The following is a 25,558-nucleotide window of genomic DNA, read 5'->3' on the forward strand; positions in this document are numbered from 1 at the left end:
TGACTTTACACACATTTTGCCACAGGACTTTGGAGCCCCTTTAAGAGAAAGACCGAGGCTTCCATAGTGTCCTGGAGTGTGTGTGAACTTGAGTTTTTTCAAATTATTTTAACTATATTTCTTTATAACTTCTTTAAAGCGCTGCTTAACATGTTCAGTGTCCAATAATTATCGAGGCACCTTGATTTCTTTTCTATAATAACAATAATATTCGGAGGGAGACATTTTCTCAACCCAATAATGGAAAAGGTTTTCGTATAAGGAAACCAATTGCAATACTTTCTGCTCTGTCTCTAATGTTAGAAGAGATAAATAATTATCCCGCCCAAATTGAGGTCGCGCCATTTGTAGAAATTACTTCCTGGTTTAGAAATTAAGAAAATTATTTCGTAACTGTTTAACCTTACGGGATATGTTACAAGGGACGGAAACAAAGGGCGAATTCTGTCTCTTTTTGCCACCATTGGTTTGGTTCGAACTGCTTCACGCTTTCTTTGACTATAAGGACTAGATACATACCTGAATTTAGTAGAAATGATTGTTATAACATTTGCAGACCGGCGTTGCAACGCTTTATTTATTAAAAGAAACAAAGAGGGTTTTTGAATGGCAGCAATAAATTTACTATAGCTTGTTCAAAATTGATATTATCGAAGAAGTTTTTTACACGGGATTTGATATACTCACAACGTTATTCAAAGCTCAAAAATTTATTTTCCAAAATACTTCATTTCAGATATCAGTTGACATATTTTGAATTTGAAAAATATTAAAATTTACAAATGTTCCTACATACACACGCAAATCAAATCACCTTTTGAAACTAGTTAAACCATAAGTATCATAATATTACTAAGTATGAAACATCCAATTCTCAGAACGATATTTTTTTATTAATAATCTATTTTGCTAATGACTTTTTAAAATAAAAACTGGGTAAGGACTGACAACTTTCTGCTGGTCCTTACAAGTCTTTGGAACTGTCATATAACGATGGCCTTTTAAGCGGATCGAAAAGCTCAAGGAAAATTTAAACGCTTTTAAATCTAAAAACAAGTTGGCAAGCCAAAATATACCCCTCCTCGGAAGAGTTTTTAATTTTCAGTGAAGCGTAACTGTATCCGTGGTTCTGCAGTAGAACGCTCACCTGTCGTGCAAGAGGGCTCTGGTTCGAATCCCGGCCGAATAAAAAATTATACTTCACCCAATGACAAAAGAGGGCGCTTTTGGAAAAACCTTTTCGCTGATTCTAAGAAACTGGGTACGCAGTGATTACCCTTTGCCCCGAAAATGCGAACGCAGGCAGACAGACAGACACGGTGGTTGTATAACCCCTCCTAGGGTACAAAGTCCCCTCGGAGAGGTAATAATGAATACTTTTGCTTAACATGGTTATTTACCCAAAATATAAATAAATACATTCTTGGTATTATTAAACAAGTTGGCAAGCCAAAATATACCTCTCCTCGGAAGAATTGTCCCTAGCGGTATTAATTTCTCGAGATGATTCTTAAAGATAGATCTCCGCAATTCAGAGTTATTTCCTAAAAACGTAATCCAAGTTCAATCCCGCCCAGTATAAAATTTTAATTATAATTAAAATAATTGAGACGAAACAACCGAGTATAATTAATTCAGAATATTATAAATTAAGTAGTTACAACAGTGAGTTAGACGTACTAAAACAATGCACAATTGAATTTAACCCTATTTACGGTACAAGTTTATCAGTTAAATATAATACGAAGCCAATTTTAATGAAAGAAATATCTCCAGAGGGTATTTGTATTTTTCTCATTTACGAAATACTTGCCGCATATTTAACGCTCATTTTATTTCAAATTAAACATCTTAATCAGTCGAGTAAACGTTTAAAATAAATTACGAAGTAATGATGACCCAGTTTCAAACCAGACCAACGTATGTGTAAGCGCACGATGTATACAACTCGATAAAAATATACGACTGAAAAAACGAAATAAAATACAAATAAGACGAAAGATATTTAAAAATAAAAAAAAACTGATCCTAATAAAACGTGAAAATACCCTCCACGTCACGCACATTCTAAGTACGTTATACTATATCCAGTTTAAAATATTAGAGTATCAAAAAATAAAAGTAACGAATAGAAAAATACACAATAACAACCCAATCCATCAGACTTCAGAAAAAAACTCATGGAAATATATTATAACGCAGTCAAGCAATAAATTAGTTCAAATACTTAGAAATCAAGCAATAGAAAATATAATATCAAGAAGCGCAACACCTTACCATTCACAAATACGATTTTTCACGTTATTATAATGAAACCGGATAAGCTTTTGGCATGACTTACGCTCTTAAAGGTTCTTCTAAGACTGGACGATTTTGCGGGAAAAAGGAAATAAACTAAAAAAATAGTAGTTACAAATATAAGACAGAAAAAACCAAAAAAGAACGTAATCTCGATCAGTTAAAAAACACAACAAAAAAGCATATCCGAAAAAATAAACCTACTGACAATTAAAGAGTTTAACAATGTCATTGAATAATATATTACAGATTTATAACACAACGTAAAAGGAAACAATAGGTGAAAACTATTCGCTAGTTTTGGAGTAATTTTTTAGGAAATAGCGAGCAACTTCAAAATACAGTTTGGCTGTTATACTATGGAAGAAGTTGGTAGTTTGGGGTAAAAGGTCTACTCTTTCCATCCCAAAGCGAGCGAATAATTTTGACCTAATAACACAGCGGCACCGAATCAAAAACACAGCGGCAACGAATCAAAGTCCTAAAACCGCGCTCCCGATTCAATTCCCGACGAAATAAAAACAAGTTCAAAAAATTAAAAAAACCAAGTTCAATAAAAAATATCCACAGATATTGTATTAATCCGTTTAGTAAAAAAAACCGCCTTATCATAATGGTTCCTTTACTTTAACATTTTCCCTAAGGAAGTCAATGATCACGATCAACTTTTACATTAAAATACTTAATTATTTAATAAAATATAAGATTAATATAATTTATAAATATTTAATTAAATATAAGATTAATATAATTTATTAATATTTAATAAAATATAAGATTAATATAATTTATTAATATTTAATAAAATATAAGATTAATATAATTTATAAATATTTAATTAAATATAAGATTAATATAATTTATTAATATTTAATAAAATATAAGATTAATATAATTTATTAATATTTAATAAAATATAAGATTAATATAATTTATAAATATTTAAAATGATGTAGAATAAATTGTAGTACCTAACGTTATAACTTTGTAAAGGACATTCGCCAAAGCTGTGGTTAGAGTAAATCTCTTGCACGAGGCAGACCCGGGTTCGATTCCCGGCCAGCGCCAATAAATCGCAAATTGATACTAAGACGAATACCGTGTACAATTGGTGGAAACCCTGCCATTGGATGTTGAGAGGTTGCATAACACTCAGCACTCAGCCCGTCCCAAAGTCATTAAGAAGTTGGAGAAACAACAGACTCAACGTCCACAACCATCATAACACAAACACCACAAACTCAATACCCACAACCGTCATAACACGAACTCAACATTCACAACCTACGCATAAACATTACAATAACTAAGTACCCAATCAAACTGAGTTAAAACCGTCACGACGGTGAGCGTTAACGAAAAAACACCATCCGCAAAATAATCCGTTAACGCTCACCGTCACACAGTGGTTTTGCCAACCCTACGAGAAACTGCGAACGCAGAGATTTCAAGACATTGCAATCATTAACCTTTGCACGGAAAATGCGAACGCGTTCGCAGCCCGGACAGACCCACACACAGACACGGTAATTGTAATACCCCTCCAGGGTACAAAGTACCCTCGGAGAGGTAAAAATTATTTATCTCTTGGAATATTTTCTTTCCTACGAGTCATTCACAAAGTACGTAACACAGCAAGGGGGATAATATATTACACGAGGTGAATGGATGAATAGCTCCAATCATAAGTAGAAGAACGTAGTTCTATACCTGATCATAAATTATTCCTTATTCTAACTTGCAGTACTAATTTCGCCGTGGTTCTCATTTCTAAAGATATAAAACAATTTATAAATAGGTTGGATTTTGAAAGACATTTTATAATTTTAAGGCATATTGTGCTAATATAATGAAAGGGTGATTTGTATATTTGTGATATAATTTAAAAGGGCTGTCGACTTTGCAATTGTTACTCCCCGTTATAGTCTGCGGCGTTAGCTCAAAAATGTTTCGCTTCCGGTTACCAGTACCAAATTTCAAACATTGCTTATATACCCCCCTAATGTTTCAAAACCACCTGGAGGCAGTGTCTCAGGGGTTGCTGACCCCCTGATGACGTCATCAAGACCTTTGTATCATCCAAGGGATAATGAAAAGCCTAAATAACCTATAATTTATCAATTTCTAATCCAAAAAAGTACGACAATGATAATCTCAATTTTTTATCGATCAAACTCAATTTTTAAATTATTAAAAACTTTCGAAAAAACGTGCCTTTGCGATTTAGACCTCTTACAGTTGTATTTGCCACGAACTCCGCTAAGCAACAGACAACCATGCACCACGAAGCTAACAGTTGGAACTCTCGTCCAATGAGAGAGCGCATCTCGTTTGGAAAGCGAGAAAAATCGTCTACAAGGTTTTAATGAATCGTGTACTCTAGTAAACGAGTCATTATAGGCTGGTGGGTGGGTGTGATCGGGTATGATTGGGAACGCGAAAAATCGTAGCCAAGCCGGGAAAATTCCTCTTAGTTTGCGTTGTGTAGATCATCAAGAGCCCTATACAACGGCAAATTGACGTGGTATATTCGTTTCACGGCTGCGCGCATGCGTTTTTCGGCTTCCCGGCTAGAAATGAAATATAACAAATATGGCTGAACGACGTCGAGAAAATACGAGCATTCAGGCAAAACGGGTTTAATTTCTAGTCAAATATAAAGGTAATTCATAAATAATACAAAATCTAGTTTCAAATTGAGTTTGTGCAATAAAATAATTAGCGATTTGACCTGTATGTAATTGTAATTTTATTATTTATGGCTATTTCGTTCTCAATAGGCGTTTAAATAAAAGATCATCCATCGCCGATTGTAGAGTTTGTGCTGCTGCGACTGGACTTCTAACGGGGTGGTCTATGGTTTCTCTTTATACTGCCAAAGCTGAGAATTTTCTATGCATGGATCTGGCAGCATTTTTCAACAGGGGGGCAAGACAGTCAGAGAGGGGTTTATTTAACCGCCTATTCATCGTTAAGACTTGGAGGCTTTTGTATATATACGTATTTTGCTTTTCGAACCGGTGTTGTAGAGGAAAGGCCGATGTAATGGTTAAGGACCCGCGCTAAAAAGCCTTCAGACGTGCGTTCGAGTCTCGCTTACACAAATGTATTTTATAATAATTTTTTCATATTAATTTTACTTTCAGTTTGAACATTATATCTGCTTTTTATATCAAATAATTTATATTACTGAAATTCCTCGAATTCATTCTCTTGTCATTTTAATTCAATTTGGGCTCCCAACGCCATCTTGTTACAAAAAATAACTAAGAATTATTTATAATAGTATTTAATTTCTGTATTATTTCCAAAAATATTGTTAAAAATATTAAATTACACTCCTTAAACAAAAATAACTACTTACAATAAACAATCTGAGAAAACCAGCACCTACACACGGGTACACGATTCATATTACAAAAATGTATTTTTGTTTCCTTGTTTAAGGAATATATTGGATTGTTAATTTCGTGTTTTACACAATTACCGTAGCAGTTTCATATTCAGTTCTCCGGTAAGTATATTTATCGAAATAATTTCAATATTTAAACATCATTAAAATTTTGGAGACATTGGTTTCAGATTAAACTTAATTTTGAAAGATGCCTGGTGGATATAAATGTGCAGTTTTTAACTGTGACAATACTCGCCGGTATACTACCGATAAGGATATAAAGTATCACTGTATTCCAAAGAATTTGTAGCTCACTTCTGTGTGTTAATTACAACAGAATTTGTCGAAGGTCATATTTTTAAATGGGAAAGTCATCTAAAATTTGGATAAAAATTAACCATTTATTTTAATTTTATCCATAACCTACAATTATCCAAAAATATAAATTATTTTTTGCATGTTAAATCGTTATTTATTTATTTTTCTTTGTGCATCCATGGTTTAGGAAGAAGAAACCAAAGGAACATTGCTGAACTTGTGCTTGGATCGAAGGGCAGATAGTCCCAGTATTTTTCATGAATTAATTATATTTTCCGAGTCTTTGGATTAATAATCTTCCATTTATTCATTTAGGGCTCTCAGCTAAATACGGATATTACCACTTTATGAGGGGTGAATCTTATAAAATTATACGTGTTGAACTTGTACAGGTAATTTTCTTCCAGAAAAATATAAACTAAAGTTAGAATTAATTTTTTTAAAACAGTCAACCGAAGGTAAAAGCTCCAACCCAATGGAAATGGAAGGCCTTATCAGAGGCTTAAAAAATTCATGAGCAAGGTATAAAAATTAATATTTTTGTTACGGACCATCATATAGGAATTACTGCACATATGAGAAAGAAACATCCAGAAATAGTTCACGATTTTGACAACTGGCATGTAGTTAAAAGTAGGACATGATTTTACTTTAATTTTTAAACCCTTTTTGTAAAAATTATAAAACAAAATAGGTATAAAGAAGAAACTTCGGGCAGTAGCGACCACAAAAGGTTGTGAAGACATTGAGTGTTGGATGCAGTCTATTATCAATCACCTCTATTGGGTGGCTCGTTCATCCAAAACTTAAAAAGAATGCATTGGAAAATGGACCTCGTTGATGAACCACATATATGCAATATTCATCAGGGTCATAGCGAATAATTCCCAAATTGTCTCCATAACGATATTCCAGCTGGAAATTATTTTAAACCTGTTGATTTATATATTAACTAGCTTTAATACCCGGCTTCACCCGGGGTCATAGTTGTAATGAATTAGATCTGATTTGTACGTAAGAAAGGTAAACGCTGTAACAAAAACGCAACACGCGTAGCAAAAACGTAACACACGTAGCAAAAAGTCCTGAACTACCTAAAAATCCCAACTAAACCTCACCTTCTACGAAGTCCCTTTCTTTCACACTAACTCCCCTTCTACGAATTTCACACTAACCCGTTAAAAACGTTGAAAGGTCGGGACGGGCGCAAGGAACTCAAGAGAGGAGATAAGGAAAGTAAAGGGCCGGCACGGGAGATAGGGGGAGCCCTATCCCCATCCCCCCCCTCGACACCCACCGGAAAATAGATAAGGGAAACTAAGAGGCGAAAAGCCAAAGTCTAATAAAATAAAATTGAATTATGAGTACAATTAAATTAGATTAATAATCATGTCAGTTATTTGGAATTAGGCGCGTTTAGTTGGAAATCAGGACCTGAATATTGAGTTAAAATTTCAAAGCTCTAGAGCTAACCGTTCTCGAGTTTTTAGGAACGTGACATACAAATAAATAAATAAATAAAAGGACAAACTTTAAGACTTATAGTTATAGATTCAATGGAACCGAATCTTTAGTGTATGAAAAACTAGCACCAATTATTCATGCCCCTCACACTTTTGCTGCAGTAAGTCAACTTTCTCAGAAATTTCAAACTTATTCGCTGGAGGTATTTCATTCTGTGCTAAATTCATTTGTGCCAAAGACGATACATTTTTAAAAAGAATTCATGCTATCTAGGTCGACCGTAGAGATTGTAGGTCCAATTTGATAGTGGTGTGCGAATAGTGAACCTGTGTTAGTAATTTCCCGTTATAACTGTTTCCTAGTTTAAAAATAAGTAATTATTTTTTAAATGATAACCAGAATTGTTTTCCGAATAACTGTTTTAAAATTCAGTTGGTCTCTTTCTTTGAAATGTAATATTAGGCATTTGATTCATTTAATCGTTTCAAATATTATTCGAACATTCAGTTATTTGCACACCCTTACAATATGATATGATTTGAACACATTTATTTTAAAGAACTTATTTAGCAATCCTCCATTTCAATGAAAATGGCCAAAAGGCAAAGCGAATAAATGAGCAATGTGAAGAAGAGTATTGTTTAGCTTATCCAAATTTCAAAGCTGGAGAACCAACTACGAAAGCTATACTAGAAGAAAACACTTGCGGTGTGTGGAATATAATATATAAATAATATTTACATCCACCATTAGTAACAGTTTAAACATAAGTATTACGCTGAACAATTTTGGTTAAAGGTAATCTGTCTTAGAGCAAAGCAACTAAAATGTTAGTTTGGTGGCGATAAATACATGCAACAACAAACTTATATAGTTATTTTATAAATTAAGTACCGGCAGAAATGAAGGTAATGTTTATTATATTCAAAGTGAGCCTTAATTTTCATTTTCAAAGAGTTTAAAATGGCAATATTCCTTGGCTACATGTATTCTTGGAAAATATTGGTGCCAGATCAAATGGGAAAATTTAGAAGCGTCATACGTAAGTTACTTTGCCTCCACTAACGAAACTGATTTATTCCCAGAGTATATTGATAAATTTATAAACATGGTATATGAAAATGCTTTGGCGAATACCAAAGGTGTTTATTTAATGGCACCAGCTTGTAAAGTTGAAACCCTAGCATCCGAATATTCATTAGGAGTAGAAAAAAGTGAAATTGTATCGAAAAAACGAAGCAGATTAAATACTTATAATATAAATATATATAATATAATATATCAGATGGTTTATTGAAGCAAAGGGTTATAAGTAAACATTGGTTTTATTTATAAAAAGTATACGGAAAAAATTATTTACAAGATATGAAAAAAGAGTGCATAAACTTCAGAGATTCTTGTGCGGATTCGTTGAATGATATGGTAACCTCAGGAGGGGTGGAACTCGGAAGATGAGACCCCCAAAAAGCAGTACCGCAACGCCACTGAGATGATCATTTTCGTACTTTTTTTGGATTAGAAATCGATATAGGTTCTTCAGGCTTTTCAATATCCCTTTAAAGAAGAAAACTGGATTTGCTTAGGAGTCCCAATGGTCTTTGACTGCGGATATCACAATGGAAAAGTGTCAGGAACTGATATCTTGCAAGTTTGTATATTATTTTTGAAACGCATCTTATATAAGATTAATTTTTTATGTTATTTTCTTTACTATAAAATGTATATTCTTAATTTGTTTCTTAAAAAAAACTTAATTATCTCGTAACTTTTTGGGAAATTATGAAAATTTGCTTTTATATTTAATTGGATAGAGGTTCAGCCCATCGTGCACCACTGGAATTTTATTCTGTATTACCCGTGGAAGCATAGTTTGTTTTGTAATATTTCCATGGTTTTTATTTCTATGGTTTCATCCCGTTTTGGCTGGATATATAACAATACGCCTATATTTAAAGGTGGGTAAAAATGTCGATCAACCCAGTGAAATTTGAATTTATATGAAGAGGAATTTCCTGTCTTGCTTAGTTTCGTGTTTGTAAAATCATCTGCGTATCAGACGACGTGTAACGAAATAGCAGTTGCTTATTGGCCTTTCATAAAAATTAAAATTTTTACAGGCGTATAACTTTAAAACCGTTAGTCCTAGCCAAAACATGCATAGGAGAAATGTTAATCAGTAATTTATAAATGAGATACGGTCGTTTAGAGATACAAATATCACGTCATCACGGGGTCAGCAACCACTGAGAAAGTGTCTCCCGGCAGTTTTTAAACATTAAGTGGTATAGAAGCACTGTGCGAAATTTCTTACTGGTTACCGGAAGTGTAGCAATATTATTATTTAGTTACTTGTATCGGCGCTAGGTGACGCCACCTCAAGCAATTGCTTGGTAATAAAAAACTGTATGATTTCTGAGACTGTCTAGCAGTCGGACATAGACAATGATTAAACAATGTAGTTAGAAAACCCACTTGTCTTTATTTAACTGTTTGAGTATTAAGTTAAGCACTAAATGCAATAATAACAATTAGATAAACTACATTATTGATACAGGAAGTTAAATATTTTGACCAAAACTTAAGCTAACGCCACGGGCAATTACGAGGAATAGGGGAGCAAGAACAAAAGTGGAAATTCTATCCCTACAGGGACGGTTTGAAAGGGAAGTAAACCAGAATATAATCAACATATAATCAGCTAGGCTAAAAAAGATGACTTGATTTATTCAAAATATTTTGTTTTAAATACAAAACTATTTGGCGAGAAAACTTTGTGGCGGAAGAAGATATTATAATTGGTTCATTCTACACGAGGGTAATAGAATTATTTAGAATTGTAAGTCGGTTCCCGTTCGGAATATTTTCCGGAATTTTACTGAGGCCTTTTTCCGTATTTTCCAGAAAACGAAAAAAAAAGGATTTCATTTCACGATTAGCTTAACATTCGCAAATTAAACCAGATTTAAATTTCACGGAAGTTTCGGCTAATTTTTTTGAATCAAAAAGAAACACTAAACCTCTAGACAAGTCTAGAAACTAGAAATTTCAAGGTAGAGTCTTTCTCGGGGTACGTAAATAAATTTTACCGATCTGCTTAAATTTTTCTGCATTTTATTTTTCCGGAAAATAAACGAGACGTACGACGTTCAGAATACACACAATCCTTCTAATGTGTTAAGTTTGTTTGAGCTACATATATTCACAGCAACCTGTAACGCCGGTATCACAACCAATATATATCCACGGCCACACATAATTTTATTTACACTTATTTGTAGTACTGCTCCGATAAGTGTCACACTTATTTGTTACTTCTGGTCATACGTTGCAAGCATCGCGTACTGCTCCGATAAGTGTCACACTTATTTGTTACTTAAAGTCATACGTTTTAAGCATCGCGTATTACTCTGATAAGTGTCACACTTATTTGTTACTTCAGGTCATACGCAGTAAGCATCGCGTATTACTCCGATAAGTGTCACACTTATTTGTTACTTCAGGTCATACGGTGTAAGCATCGCGTATTAGTCCGATAAGTGACACACTTATTTGTTTCTTCAGGTCATACGTTGTAAGCATCGCGTATAGTCTCTATAACCACGCGTATTTCCAATGTTGGAAGTTGAGGGGGTAGGTGTACGCTGCCCAAAAAACCTTACTTAGAATTAAAATTAAGCAACGTAATTGCAATTCTAGGTTATATGGAAACCACAGCTATTCAAAAATAAAACTGTCATGAAAATCGGATTTAAATTAAGGAACGTTATATCGACGAAAATTGGGGTCCCGTAAATTACCCTGAAAACTATACTTAAATTTAATATTTACTGATATAACCGAACGGTAAATTGGGCAAATGCCCAACTTCTTGGGCTTCGATTTCAAAACTTTATGAAAGGCTATCAATGGCGAGATATGTACACTCGAACGAGATATCATTGACTCTTCTAGCCCTAACCGTTTAAGAGATATGCGCGACACGGCGGCATCGGCGGCATCAGCATCGGATACACTGTATGTGAGACTAATACACACAAATCCTTAGAATTCTGGTTTAATATGGATATTTAATTCTCAGATAACTTTGATATCTGCAGATGGTCAATGTGAATCATAACTCGCTAGTGCACGAAAAATAATTTGGAAAATTCCTTTTTATAACTGTTATATCTGTAAGTTTTAATTTTGATCCCATAAATTACCTTTCAATATTATCCGATTATCCGCTACCTTTCAATATAATCCTATTATCCGGTTACCTTTCAATATAATCCGATTATCCGGTTACCTTTCAATATAATCCGATTATCCGGTTACCTTTCAATATAATCCGATTATCCGGTTACCTTTCACTATAATCCGAAAATACGGTTACCTTTCAATATAATCCGAGAATACGGTTAACTTTCAATATAAACCGATTATCCGGTTACTTTTCAATATAATCCGAAAATACGGTTAACTTTCAATATAATCCGATTATCCGGTTACTTTTCAATATAATCCGATTACCCGGTTACTTTTCAATATAATCCAATTTTCCGGTTACCTTTCAATATAATCCAATTAAACGGTTACCTTTCAGTATAGTCCGATTATCCGGTTACTTTTCAATATAATCCGAAAATACGGTTAACTTTCAATATAATCCGATTATCCGGTTACTTTTCAATATAATCCGAAAATACGGTTAACTTTCAATATAATCCGATTATCCGGTTACTTTTCAATATAATCCGATTACCCGGTTACTTTTCTATATAATCCAATTTTCCGGTTACCTTTCAATATAATCCAATTAAACGGTTACCTTTCAGTATAGTGCGATTATCCGGTTACTTTTCAATATAATCCGAAAATACGGTTAACTTTCAATATAATCCGATTATCCGGTTACTTTTCAATATAATCCGATTACCCGGTTACTTTTCAATATAATCCAATTTTCCGGTTACCTTTCAATAGAATCCGATTAAACGGTTACCTTTCAGTATAGTCCGATTATCCGGTTACCTTTCAATGCCTGTAATACCAATGTAAATAACAAAAGTTTTTTCTAATAAATTTTAATTTTAATTTCTAATCCCATTATTCGGTTACCTTTTGGCCCATGTTTAAAATACAACTCTGAGCTAAATGCTTAAGAGGCGGGGATAAAGACTGTTTATTGTGAATCCACCCAAAAACCATTCGGTTAAAAATTGCAAGGTCCTTTAAACAAAAACGTCACGTCCTATATTACTCCAGGCCATAAAAGTAGTGAAATCAAATAACGGGCAAGATCGGTAATTATTTTCCCATAAACGTCATAAACTGGACTTATTTATTGAGAAGTGATGTGCTCCGAAGTAATATGCTAGACCTTGCGGGTCCTAAGTGTTTTACTGAGTTAAAATCCTTTGTACAACCATAAAACATTTCAAAGAGAATGGCTAATATTAGAAGAGACAAGTTTTCTTAGCTTAGCTGTAACGATTCTAATGATCAGTTAAATAATTTACCAAGTTAATTAAAGAAAAAGGTCAATATAAGATAAAACGTTTTCTTAAGAATGTATAAAGAGTGAACAAATCATAAAATTTACAACGTAGCGGAAGAAAGGCAAGCATAAATATCAAGAATTAGTTCGTAAAAACGATGTAGATGGCAGCATTACCTAATCACGGAACCATTTCAACCTCCCGACTTTAAAGTTTTCTTTCGTTCTCGCAAAACGTGGCCTGGCTTGTTTATTTTATTTATAGGGGCATATATTGTTTAGATCGAAATGTATTATCTACTCTGTTTAGATTTACTCTTTTACCTTAAAAGCATAGTAAACGAGTTTCAATAATCAGAGTCAACATAACTTGACAGTGAAATAAACGTTGGCACGTGTTTAATTCTTGTCTCGCTCAAAGTACCAACTTGGCCAACCGAGACAAATTAAAAACACTCGATAAAATTACTGAAACTGTCCGTACTAGTGGTACTCGAACATTTCTGTACATTATCGATAGGTGGCGGTGCGACTATTGAAACTGGCAAATTACTGAAAGCAGACAAGTTGTTGACTGCAGTGACGTAATTACTGCAGTCAACAACTTGTCTGCTTTATTTAATTATGGTTTTAAGGTAAAAGAATAAATTTAAACAAAGTAGATAGGCCTTATATATTTCGATCTAAATAATATATTTGATACAATGCGATTCTAATATTAGCCATTCTCTTTGAAATGTTTTATGGTTGTACAAAGGATTTTAACTCAGTAAAACACTTAGGACGCGCAAGGTCTAGCATAATACGTCAGAGCACATCACTTGTCGATAAATAAGTCGAGTTTATGACGTTTATGGGAAAATAATTACCGATCTTGCCCGTTATTTGATTTCACTACTTTTATGGCCTGGAGTAATATAGGACGTGACGTTTTTGTTTAAAGGGCCTTGCAATTTTTAACCGAATGGTTTTTGGGTGGATTTTACGCCTTTTTGTTTATAACAATAGAAGTTAAGTTATTATAATACCTTTAAACGTAACATAGCAGAAATAATATTTATAAACAAAATTGGAAAGTGAACTTTCACCTATTTGGAATATTGAGAACTGCCTAGCTCTTTCGCCAACATTGTGTACGTTTAGATGTTGTTTACTTTAATTTTTTTTAAATGTGACGTCATTATGCTCTTTAATTTTTTTTTTAATGTTAATAAATAAGCTTGTACGATTGTTATTAAACTTTACACGTTTTGTACTGTGTTTATTACTCATTGACATCGATAACCACCCTCTGGTGGCACACTGCCCACCCTTACACTGGCGAGACACTTCGAACTCACTGCACCTCTTTCACTTAGAAACCACCTATAAATCAGTAGCATTCGAATGTTTAATCTATTTCCCTAGGACACGATCTGTAATTATATTCTTATAAACGTCATAAACTAGACTTATTTATCGACAAGCCCTATGGCCGGCAACCCAAACCCTGACACTCGCAAGACTATTGTTGTCGAACTCAGCGCCCATTTTTACCTACAACCCACCTATAAATATGTTGCATACATAGTTTCCAAGTATATACGTCATAGCGAACTATTTTTTCGAACACAGCGCCACTTTTTCACCTAGAATCAACCCTCAAACTTTTTGCATTTTTTTTTAAATCGCTGGTCGCTCCGGTATGTGTTTTTTACTCCATGGTTTCGTTACCGACTCGCTGAACTGTACATTTGTCGCCATAGCTCAAGAACTATACCAGATATGACCTTCTCCTTTGGAAGGACACCATGGGAGCTTAATTTAAAACTGTATACCATTTAAATCGGTTCAGTAGTTTTTGCTGTAGAGCGGTCTGCGAGGAGAAGATGGAAGAAGAAGAAGAAAAATTAAGCCTTACTTTGCCCCATTACTACGAAACGTCGTCTCAACCCTGTTCGATGGAATTCGTATATGTTTGTCGCGTTTCTGGAACCTTTCAAAAGATACCTCACTTGTTTTGATACGACCTATAGTTTTTGAGATACGAGGGGGTAAAATCGGCTTCGTTCTGACTCGAGATAATATAGCAAGTGCTCGGGTAGGTGCTCTACGCTATACCCGGACCTTGCATAGGGATTACCGTCCCTTTTGATATAGCGCAACAGGATACAATTAATTTTCTTGTGCAGACGAATATTACGAACGACACATTCCAGTTCAGTTTTTGATTAATATTATTCACCACCATTTATTTTCTTTTACAAATTTTGTAATTTCCGAAATAAACGTTAAATTCAATAAAGAAGCATCAAATAGACTCATCTATTTTTCTTTTTATAAATAAGTTGGGCAAGCGCCCAAACTACCCTTAAGTTAGAACCTTATATTTCGTTAACTATTAATATTAGAATTATCAAGATTATTTTAAGCACTAGGTTCAGCCTAATAAGAAACATATAATTCAATTGTGTAATTGTTAAAACAGAAACGTTCAGCTTGAACGAAAAAGAGGCTTTTAGTCTATTATTCCCCCTTAAATGAACTAGAAACATTTTAACGATCAATATATTGTACTGCCGTAGAAATTATTCCATATTAAAACTACTTCAGCGTTTAAAATTTACAAATTGATTTTCAAATCTTTGTTATCAACCCCCAAATGCCCGTTTAGAGAATATCTGCGGGACTCCGTGTAGTTTTCTTCCTTCTGTGATTCTTCGACGGCCTTCTGGGGTTTCCCCTCGCTTCCTCTCCTCAACCACGAACAGAAGACGCGTTCCAACTCGATGCAGGGTGCTTCGTAGAACAGCCTCAAAAACACGGACAGTATGTGACTGGTGAACATTGTCCCGAAAAAGCCCCACACCTGAAAACAATATGGCATACGGTATATTATAACATAATAACCAAAAGTATGACATTTCCTATTGTTTTAATGCTAATTGCCTGACCGAACTGGGTATTAGCCTAGCTGATTATTATTATTATTATTAACCGTTTTTCGACACTGACATTCTCGCCAAGCTCCAACTTGTCCTCGCACTCGAACTGAGTAGCGTTTTATCGTCCTTGGTAGACTTAGTATATTTCGTTTCAGACATATTTAGACACGAGAGGGCTCTGGGCTGGGAAATAAAGTTAGATTGCGCAATAGCTGCGAATATAAGTTTGGTTATAATTTTTCCTAACTGACATACATATTGTTCTTATGGTAGCCGCGACTATACATAAATGCATTCTTAGTTAAGGCTATTCATTGAATGGGCAAGTAAAAACTTCGTCCTACGCAATGCTGTAGCCTTACCTGTTGGCTGTTTGTTAAATCCTGGTTTCCCAGTCTGGTCAACCCATAAATGTAGTAAATCAAAGGGTGGACGACGTATATCGAGAAGGAAATCTTGACCAGTGGCTGGAATCCTGGCCACGAAAGTAATTCGTTCACGTAACCTGATATTAAGAGATTTAATTAGAAAATTCTAAACTAAATCATAATTTTTAATTATATCGTACTTCCTTTTCCGACGTAGCAAGAGAAGACAACCCAGGCCAGACAAACACCCCAAACTGTCCTTTGGGATGCTGAGAACATTATGGCTTCGACCATGCTGTACGGAACGTCGTTGTTCCACGGATAGACTGCGTAAACTACCGTAACACCGATAGCAAAAGCCACCATCCATCCCAATACAGCGTAACACTGCCAGATAATATATGCACCAAAATTATCTTAGTTATCTAATTATCAATATTAACAATAATTAGAAATCAAACAGGAGCCGTATTCTCTCTTTAAAAGATGTTAAAAACTCGGCAAACTGAAGACGAGACGAACACGACTCATACGCTTTTGTTATAATAGGCAATATTGGGCTTTGCTTGTAGTGCTGATATTGTACCATGCTCAGCAAATTTCTTAATCTTAAGTCCTATTCACAGATCGAGTTGCTCCGTCTGAATGGAGAAACAATTCCTACAAAGTGTTGGCCACACAAACGCTTTTGTTGGCTAAGGTTTAAACGATTCTCGATTTTTATGGTCAAGCTAAACAACTAATATTAAACTAAAATTAAATGATAATATCAATTTGGAATACCGTTAATAATGTAAAATTACATATATGTAATATAGAAGTAACGTTTAAACAATTCTTCGCCCATACATAAACCAAAATTATTTAAGTTATCTTTTCCAAGGTTTTATTACTAATCTTAATTTTAAATAAGAAGAACGAGTGGGAACATTGAGACATTGTAGGCTGAAACAACCACAAAACCATGCAGCAGGGAAACGCGAACATTAAGGTTTGGGTTCGTGTGATAGGTAAAAAAGGACTTTGTAAACAAATCGAGGTAACTAGCGTAAAAAAAGTAAACTTAAACAGTATTCAAAGTCCCTGCTGCCTGGTTTTTCGCTTGTTGCAAAATACTTCCAGGGGCTAGTAGGCCACACTTTGAAGCTCTCTGGCGCTCTTTTAACTCATCGTAGGAAAATGGGGAAAAACAGGCATACCTATCAACTCACCCCCTACAACTTTTTAATTTTTTTGCATATCCTTTTGAAACACCCTGTATATATAGATACAGTGGAAATATATTTACGTTTGATATAGCGGACTTTTTGTTCCGAGCAAGATACGTTCCCAGGAACAGTCCGACGGCGTATATTCCCAGATGGACGTGCGGTTTGACGTATACGTAACTGCCGTACTCTAAGAAAGCCCTGCGTCAGAAACGAAAACCATTAACCGTCAATTGGTTCGAGCCACACGTGAACTGTGAACTTACTCCACGTCCACAAATGCCAAAACCGCCCCCGGAGGGAACTCTTTGATGTAAGTGATCAGTCCACTAGAAAATACACATCCGAACATCATGAGACCGAGAAACACCATTCCGTACGTCGCCTTCCTGCAAAGATCCGTCACAATTATTTGTGGGCCATTTGTAATATTTTAGGAGATTATTTGTTCGTGATTTCATGACCAAAGTAATATAAAAATAATAATAACCCGCAAGTCTAATACCCGAGGCACAACGTTAGACCAAAGTCTTCTAGCGACTTTTAATGCCTTTAATTCCGGTTGTCGGGATTAAGTGTAGTGCGTTTCAGTGGCGTAGCGTGGGAGGGGCGGTGATTGGCCTGTAAAATTGAAAGGAACGCTGCCGGCCGTGATCATGGATCGGAAAAGTGCTAACCAATTATTTAAGGTCTACAATGTGCGCTTTGAGATTAACAAAACTGGGTATATTGGCAATCGAACAAGAGGTACAAATTAATATTGACCATTGCATTAAAGAGTTTGCGTTGCAAAAAACACGCAGAATAAAATTTTAATTTTTAAACAACTTGAATCCTTTTGCAATCAAAAGAGCAACAGCTAGAGTATCACAGAATTTTCACCGACTTTTTGCTTAGTTGCGAAAATAACGGGGGGGGGGCGGAAAATTTAGGGTTTGCCCCGGGTGGAAGAAATACACGCTACGCCAGTAATTCAAAGACTCCCCGCACAATGGAGCCACAACACTCGCATATAAATAGATGTTTAAAGAGTCCAACAGATGAAAACTATTCGCCTGCCCTAAGCTGCGCGAGTTACACCACTACCAGTAATTGTGCAAATTGTCCATTACCCGCTCGAGGGTAAGCCATAGAGTATTAGTTTAGATTTATATTTAGAAACTTTAAATAACAACGAACTATTGAACTGAACTGCTAATGTGAACGGTTCAAAGATAAAACTTTATTACGTCAAACTATCCTTATAACAATACCTAATTCAATCATATTTTACTATATTTTCGAATGAAACCTTTTTACCGTCAAAATCGCCAGTTTGGAGGTTACTAAAGATTGCCAATTTGGAATCCCAGCAATAAATAATTACACTTAAATCACCAAAAGAGTTTTAAGCATAAGATAAACATTTTTTGGTGTAAAAATCCAATAAATTGTGAATCCAGAAGCCCACTATAGTTACTAGTCATGTCGTCATAAAAAAGATTTCAAACATTAGTTAAAGATTTCAACTATACGTAGACAAATATTTATATCAAAGAAGCTTGATTGGAAATAGAAAACCAAATTTGAAGAAGCCATTTCCAAACCAATTTAGCGTGTTATCTTTCTTCACGATAATTTTTTTTATTCTTGACCTAACGATCGATTAGTTAATGAAAATTAATATTGAATCCAGAAGTACTCTGTGGTTACTGGTCTTATCGTCATGGAGCCTTGTAGGGTCCCTTAAGAATTAAAAATGAAATTACTTGAATAGAAGAAAGAAGTAGATAAGTGCGATGACGAAACACTGCATGTCGACTGCCAGATACCAAAAATGTCCCAGACACTGAAATAAAAGAAGTTCAAATTCAAAACGAGTCGACAATTTTCTTCGCCAAAAAAACCAAATCGTTTAGATTCGAAAAACAATTAAGTAAAAAAATTACATTCGATACTAAACGGTTTCCAATTTAAGGTCCTTTGTCAAATTGAACTACATTTTTTCAACTTTATAGCGCCTTCTAGTAGCGGTCGCAAAAACGTGTCTTTTATCTAGTTTCGTTCGAGCGACATAAAGGAAGCTAAATTTTAAATTTTAATTAATTTACCGTTTACAAAGCATATCGCATTTTAGCATTCGTTGTTTATAAAACTCCAATATCAAAAAACACGTAAAATAAACGTTTAACTAATTTTTTGCCGGAAATATGATGTACATTTTGTAGTGATATTTATATGGAAAAAGAACAACATTAAGTGTTACTTTTCTGTAAGAAACGTGAAGTTTGATCTTCTCAGAAGTAATTTAAATATCACAAAAGCGTTCCAAGGGTCTTAAATGAAAACGGCATTTTGTGCTTTGCACGACGGGCAGGTTTCTTTGTTATAGGGTGTCCAAATAATTATGATTGAATTATTAAAAATGCAATGTCGTAATAATCTGAACGCTGTGCATTATTTTTGAAATAGTATAAAAACCAGCGTTTTGCTAGCGAGAAAAATAAAAAATCGAGTTAGGATTTAAATTCCGCGCCCTCAAAATAATACTTTTTTGCTTTGTAGGACATTCTTGTGAACTTTCTAAGATTGCTTGCAACCTAGTTTTCAACAACACTTTCACAAAACATTTACGTTGAAAAATGGCTATCAAAGTATTAAAAAAAATATGGATACATTAAAATTAGCTGTACGTGTTTCAGATCGTATTCCGGTTTGTTTGATTGTTACTGTTGTCAACTAGATACTATTAGCAAATAATAATTGTTCTTAGAAACATTCTCGTCGCTCTAATGAAACCATGATCTAGTGGGCACACATAGCTAGTTGAATTCGGGTAACGCTTAATATTATCTAGCCCACAGCTATCTTGGTTTTTGCAAAGCTTCGTTTGAGGGTACAGCATTGTTACGTCAATGTACAATTATCTCTCAAACCGTACAAGCAGGGGTTCATCAAGTTAGATATATTCAACTTTAAACAGAGTTTAAATGTTATCGATAAAAATACAAAATATGGAAATAAGAGCACGCGTATTGAAAGGGAGTCACACTTGTGCTTGCGACCGGTTTTGTTCGATTCTGTTCCATTGGTTTGTGGATAAAATTAAAAAACCAGGATAAAATTTATTAGAGCATAGTAGTCGCTCTGTCCGGTTTAATTGTATCTTAATTATCATTGCTTTCCATAAGCTTTCTCATGTTCATATATTTTCGTATTTACACTATAGGGAGCGCTTTGGTAAAGGGTTTTTTTTATGAAATTTTAGATTTACAGCAATCGCCCTTTCTATAAAGTAGCATTGGCCTTCTTGTTTTGATGTTGCTCCTGCGTTACGGGTGACGTATCGGTGACGTTTTACTACGAAAAGCCCCGGACGTAAGAGTAAATTCGACGAGGCACCCTGCTTTTAAGCATAAACTGAACTGAACTTCTACGTATTTCGTGACGAATGAGCGAAGCTTATTTTATAGAAAGGCCTATTGAGCTTCTGTTGTTCGAGATTTTTAAGTTGGCTGGAACTGGAGCTTTCACACCTCCCCGAAAAGGGGATCTTATATACTTCTGACACGACGTATCAGCGTAGGTCTAGAACCTAGACTGAAAGATATCCCTTTCTTCTGAGGTTGGCGGCTACTAGCGGAGTTGTCCTTGAGTACCCCAAACTCATCGTTTGAATTTGGAGGGTGGGGCGGAAAGCGGAAAGCTGCATCCGAGTCATTTGACGCAAACAGAAGAGCTGTCTGAAATTCGGCCCGATCTTTTAAGAACCTTTGAATTAAATTTGTGATCAGAATCCAGAGGGTGGTTCAATCTGTAGGAGAATTTCGCGAGACTTTTTATCTCTCTCCGTTTGTGTGTGATATTTGTTTTCGAATACTTTAGATTCACCAGTGTTTATTGGGGTAATTTCTAAGAATGGATTCCGAAATGTAATGGTTTCGATTAACTTGGATGAGGACCCTTATAAGTTTGGTGAACTTTATTTCTTGTCTTGCCGCAGCTCTTATGACATCATAAGATGAATAATCACCATTTTCTGATATAAAAGTTTAAATCTTTTGGAGAATTTTATTTCCTCATAATTTAGTTCTAGCAACATTATTGTAATAAAAGAGCACCTTGGAAAAATTAACGCATAGGGATCTTCCAGTTTAGCAAAAACCCGGAAACCTGGGCTAATGGCACTCTAGCGGTGAGAAAACGCAATGCTATATCTGCGCAAGCGTGAAAAATGGGGCACAGAATAAATTCAGAAATGAGAGACGCCTGGCGTTTAATTTTCGAACTAATTTTTGTGTCCAATTTGAAAGTAGATTAACTGGTGGCGTAATTTACGTAGAAACAAGTGGGTCCTGTTTTTTCGCGCATGCGCAGATGTTGTTACGCCTATCTTTCTCGATAGAGCTCCCTTAGCAAACGATTTTCCGCCAGCGAAGGAAATTTCTACGAAACCGAAATATCCTTATGCGTCAATTAATCCCAGAAAGCACCGTTTTTACCTGTTGGTTCATTGGCAACCAATTATTGATGAAAACGAAGTTCCACCACGAATGCTTCATACACATATCGACTTGATCTCCAACCATTCCTTTGTAGTCTGGTCCGGTGCCCACCAGTGGAAGCAGAAAAACAATTCCGGTCGTAACAAGCATCATTGGGAGAAACCTAAAATTTATGTGCAATATTAAAAAATAATTCCAATCAATATTTAAGAAACTCAAATAAAGAATTTATGGGCATTATTAAAAACAAAAAGAACTTTTGTAATTCTTTTCTTTCTTTCTAGTTGCAGTCGCGAACTTTTGACCCTGCTAACTTAGTTTTCGCACGTCATCCGCTTCATTTTCCCAAAGTCGGTTCTTTGGTCAGCGCCAGAAAATGTTCAGAAAACGTGTAGAGGGTGCAGGCTGTACACACAATCCTACAAATTCCCCCTACACGTTAAAATAATAATAATAATCAGCTAGGCTAATACCCAAGGCACCACCTTAAGTAGGCCTAAGTCATCAAGTGACTTTTAGAGCCATTAATGGCATTTAAGCTACAATGCGTAGGAGGGTGGTGGCAAGCCCTTCATGCCAAGCGAACCAACAGCTCCCTACACTTACTATTACCGTTAACCTCTACAAGTTTTTATGGAAAGGGGAAACCGAAGAACACTTTAACGAGTGGGGAGAGAACTTGCAAACTCAACGCAAAAGAAGGAGTTCCGAGTTTTCACTCACAATTGTCAGTGCCACAAGTTGGGATCAAACCCGGCATCTCTTGCTACGATACGAAAGCGCTAACCACTTCGCCAGCCCACTATTTTCGGGAGATGGCTTAATCTGTCTATTAAGAGGGCCTTATGAAAAACCTTAACCAAGTCACCTCTACCGATATTAGTACCAACCGCAGATAAATGTGCCAAAAGAATAGGTAGCTCTGGTAAGTGGCGCCTTACTTACGAGCACTCGCTGTTAAACGTCTCTAATTTTTTGTTTATGTTGGGCATATAGGTCCTTATTGGGTACGGAACCCTCTTTAATTCTACCAAAACCAATTGGCCCAAAATGCCCAAACTAATTTGATTTGGGAACACTGCTAGGGAAAACTTTGACTTCGAATATATATACATCGATAAATGAAGTGCTTAATTCAACCTCACGTTTATCTTACCTCCATAACCTGCGCAGAAAGGCGATAATAGGATTGAACGTTCTGTTCTGGTCAAAGGTCGTGACGAGCTGGTACGCTATTAAAGTGCCCCTGAAAAATAGTTTCAAAAATTAAAATTTTAAGAACCGGTTATTCGGATAAAGTGAGTGACTGCAATGATCTTACGTAATAAAGAAAAATGATTCCAAGGACATGAAGGCCCCCGCAATGGCAGAGAAGAAGAAATCCTTCCTCATGGTCAGTACATTAATCGGTTCCCCTGATAAAGAACAATGCGCATAAAAACGGGATAAAGAAGACACGCACCATCCACAAATTTACACAGACTACATTTATCGAGCGTAGGCGTACCGAGGATATATGGTGCCCGGTTCAAATTTTTGGAACTAAGCCATTTTTTTTTGGCTGCTATACAAAAATTTAAAAGAATAAAAAAAATTCAACTAGATGTCGGAAAGTAGACATCATATAGACAGATATCTACGCGCTTATCAGAGAAAATAACTGCTTTCTATATCTGTGGCCTCGTCGGTTACCGAAACGAGATAACAAAACTAGATTGCCGCAGGTCAGATTAAAAAAGGAACAGGTAGCCAGTTAATTCAGGTTTTTTATCGGCGATATATCTTATATGATAAATAGTAATCAGATTGCCTTATTCAGATCATCGTTAGAAGCCCTAGTGCTGAGGGTTACGGTAAACGTATCAACGTCCAAATGGCCGGGTTTCCACCAAATGTTCACGGTATACGTCTTATTATCAATTTGCGTCACAACGTCAACAGGAAGTCTACGACGCGTCCACTACCAGATGTCGAATATAGCTATTCTACGGTATCTTCATCGTGGGCGAGTGTTGAAATAACATGAGCGTTAAAGATGCGGCAAGTATTTCGTAAGCGAGAAAAATACAAATACCCTCTGTAGATATTTCTTTCATTAAAATTTGCTTCGTTTTATATTTAACTGATAAACTTGTACTGTAAATAGGGGTAAATTCAATTGTGCATTGTTTTAGTACGTCTAACTCACTGTTGTAACTACTTAATATATAATATTCTGAATAAATTAAACTCAGTTGTTTCGTCTCAATTATTTTAATTATAATTAAAAATTTATACCGGGCGGGATTGAACCGGGATAACGTTTTTAGTAAATAACTCTGAATTGCGGAGATATATCTTTAAGGATCATCTCGAGAAATTAATACCACTAGGGACGATTCTTCCCGGGAGAGGTATATTTTGGCTTGCAAACTTGTTGTCTTTAAAATAGTTTCTCGCACGTATAAATTTTACGTTTCGTGAGCGTTCTAATAAATGTTAATTTTATATTTAATATTTCTAATTTTTGTTACTTTGTTAATTTAATAACATTTTTGTACTAAAGTTGGTTTTTTTTGTTCTATTGATATTTGAAATTTGTTTAAAGCAATAACATTTGTAATATTTATTTGGGATAGGACCGGGTTCAAGCTTTTAGGTGGACGGTCTGAATATTGCGAAATATCGTTAAGTGCCGTGTCCAGTAGTTAATACGCCGAAGGGCAAACTCTTCCTAGGAGAGGTATATTTTGGTGAACTTACGGATAAAGTTTTTGTTGATAAGGGCATAACCGTGTCCCAGGACTACCCAAGTCATGGATAAGTATCTAATGCCGTTCATGCAGTCGAAGGAACGTTTCTCAGCCGGTTTAGTGTTCATTAATTTTCGGAAATTTGTAACTATCGAAAACGATTCCAGAAAGCGTTGCATGTAGGTCTCTAAAAATGAAAATACAATATTTATTTTTATTAACGTGAAGAATAGCAATATTCTGTAAATTTATTAACGAAAGTCTAACTTTTAACGTCTTTTTTTTCTTCGTCAGAACAGTGTGCTTGGAATTCACATATTACAGTTGCCACCACGCACACCAAAATGATTGACAAAAATATAGCTCTGCAACGAGTAATTTACAAGTTATATTTCCTCTAATTATTTGTTTATAGACTGTTTCACGCCAAGATCCAAAAGGATTTCCCCTTTTTGAATTTGAAAGTTCAACAGTTTGGCCAAATTTTAAATCTGAAGATATGAGTGCCGAAGCTTACAGATGTGTGTAAAATGTTTTAAGCAAACCATTGTATTTAGTGAAATAACCATATCTCGATGATAGTATAAATTTTCCATTTCAAATAAATTAGAAGCGAAATAAAACTTATTCACTTACAAAACGATCTTCTGTAAAAAGTTCACATGAAGGGGCTCAGGCACTTCGCATCCATCTACGATGATGTTCGTTTTTAGCTTTGTTGCAGCTGAAAAAATTACAAAAATAAATACGCGTGCAAAATATTAAAACTTGACACCTGAATCTGACTGTAATTCCACGCTCGACAAATAATAGGCGTACCAATAAAACCGTTTATGGAAATGTAAATTTACAGAGTCTGAACATGCCAGCTACCCTTTATGTGGTCCTT

At 35.1% G+C, this 25,558-nt stretch overlaps 2 protein-coding genes across 2 annotated transcripts in view; both read right to left on the reverse strand.

Moving 5' to 3' along the window:
- The window catches only part of LOC149933526 (nose resistant to fluoxetine protein 6-like), a 144,877-nt gene that overhangs the window by 101,359 nt on the left and 17,960 nt on the right, over window positions 1-25,558 (reverse strand). The window contains exons 4-10 of the mRNA XM_090157320.1: window positions 25,306-25,393; window positions 24,937-25,034; window positions 24,680-24,856; window positions 23,259-23,352; window positions 23,094-23,183; window positions 21,935-22,100; window positions 19,202-19,281 (exon numbers count right to left, since the gene is read on the reverse strand). Coding sequence (XP_090013446.1) covers window positions 19,202-19,281; window positions 21,935-22,100; window positions 23,094-23,183; window positions 23,259-23,352; window positions 24,680-24,856; window positions 24,937-25,034; window positions 25,306-25,393 — 793 coding nt within the window. The remainder of the gene's footprint in view (window positions 1-19,201; window positions 19,282-21,934; window positions 22,101-23,093; window positions 23,184-23,258; window positions 23,353-24,679; window positions 24,857-24,936; window positions 25,035-25,305; window positions 25,394-25,558) is intronic.
- Window positions 15,464-17,648, reverse strand: LOC149933533 (uncharacterized). Its single transcript, XM_090156655.1, has 4 exons — window positions 17,534-17,648; window positions 16,446-16,632; window positions 16,240-16,382; window positions 15,464-15,801 (listed from the first exon to the last, which is right to left on the reverse strand). The coding sequence occupies exons 2-4, from the start codon at window positions 16,613-16,615 to the stop codon at window positions 15,584-15,586; spliced, it is 531 nt and encodes a 176-aa protein (XP_090012781.1). The 5' UTR covers window positions 16,616-16,632; window positions 17,534-17,648; the 3' UTR covers window positions 15,464-15,583.

This window comes from Leiobunum rupestre, chromosome 8 (genome assembly GCF_980474605.1).
Source record: "Leiobunum rupestre chromosome 8, qqLeiRupe1.1.hap1, whole genome shotgun sequence".
Classification (NCBI taxonomy): Eukaryota; Metazoa; Arthropoda; class Arachnida; order Opiliones; family Sclerosomatidae; genus Leiobunum; species Leiobunum rupestre.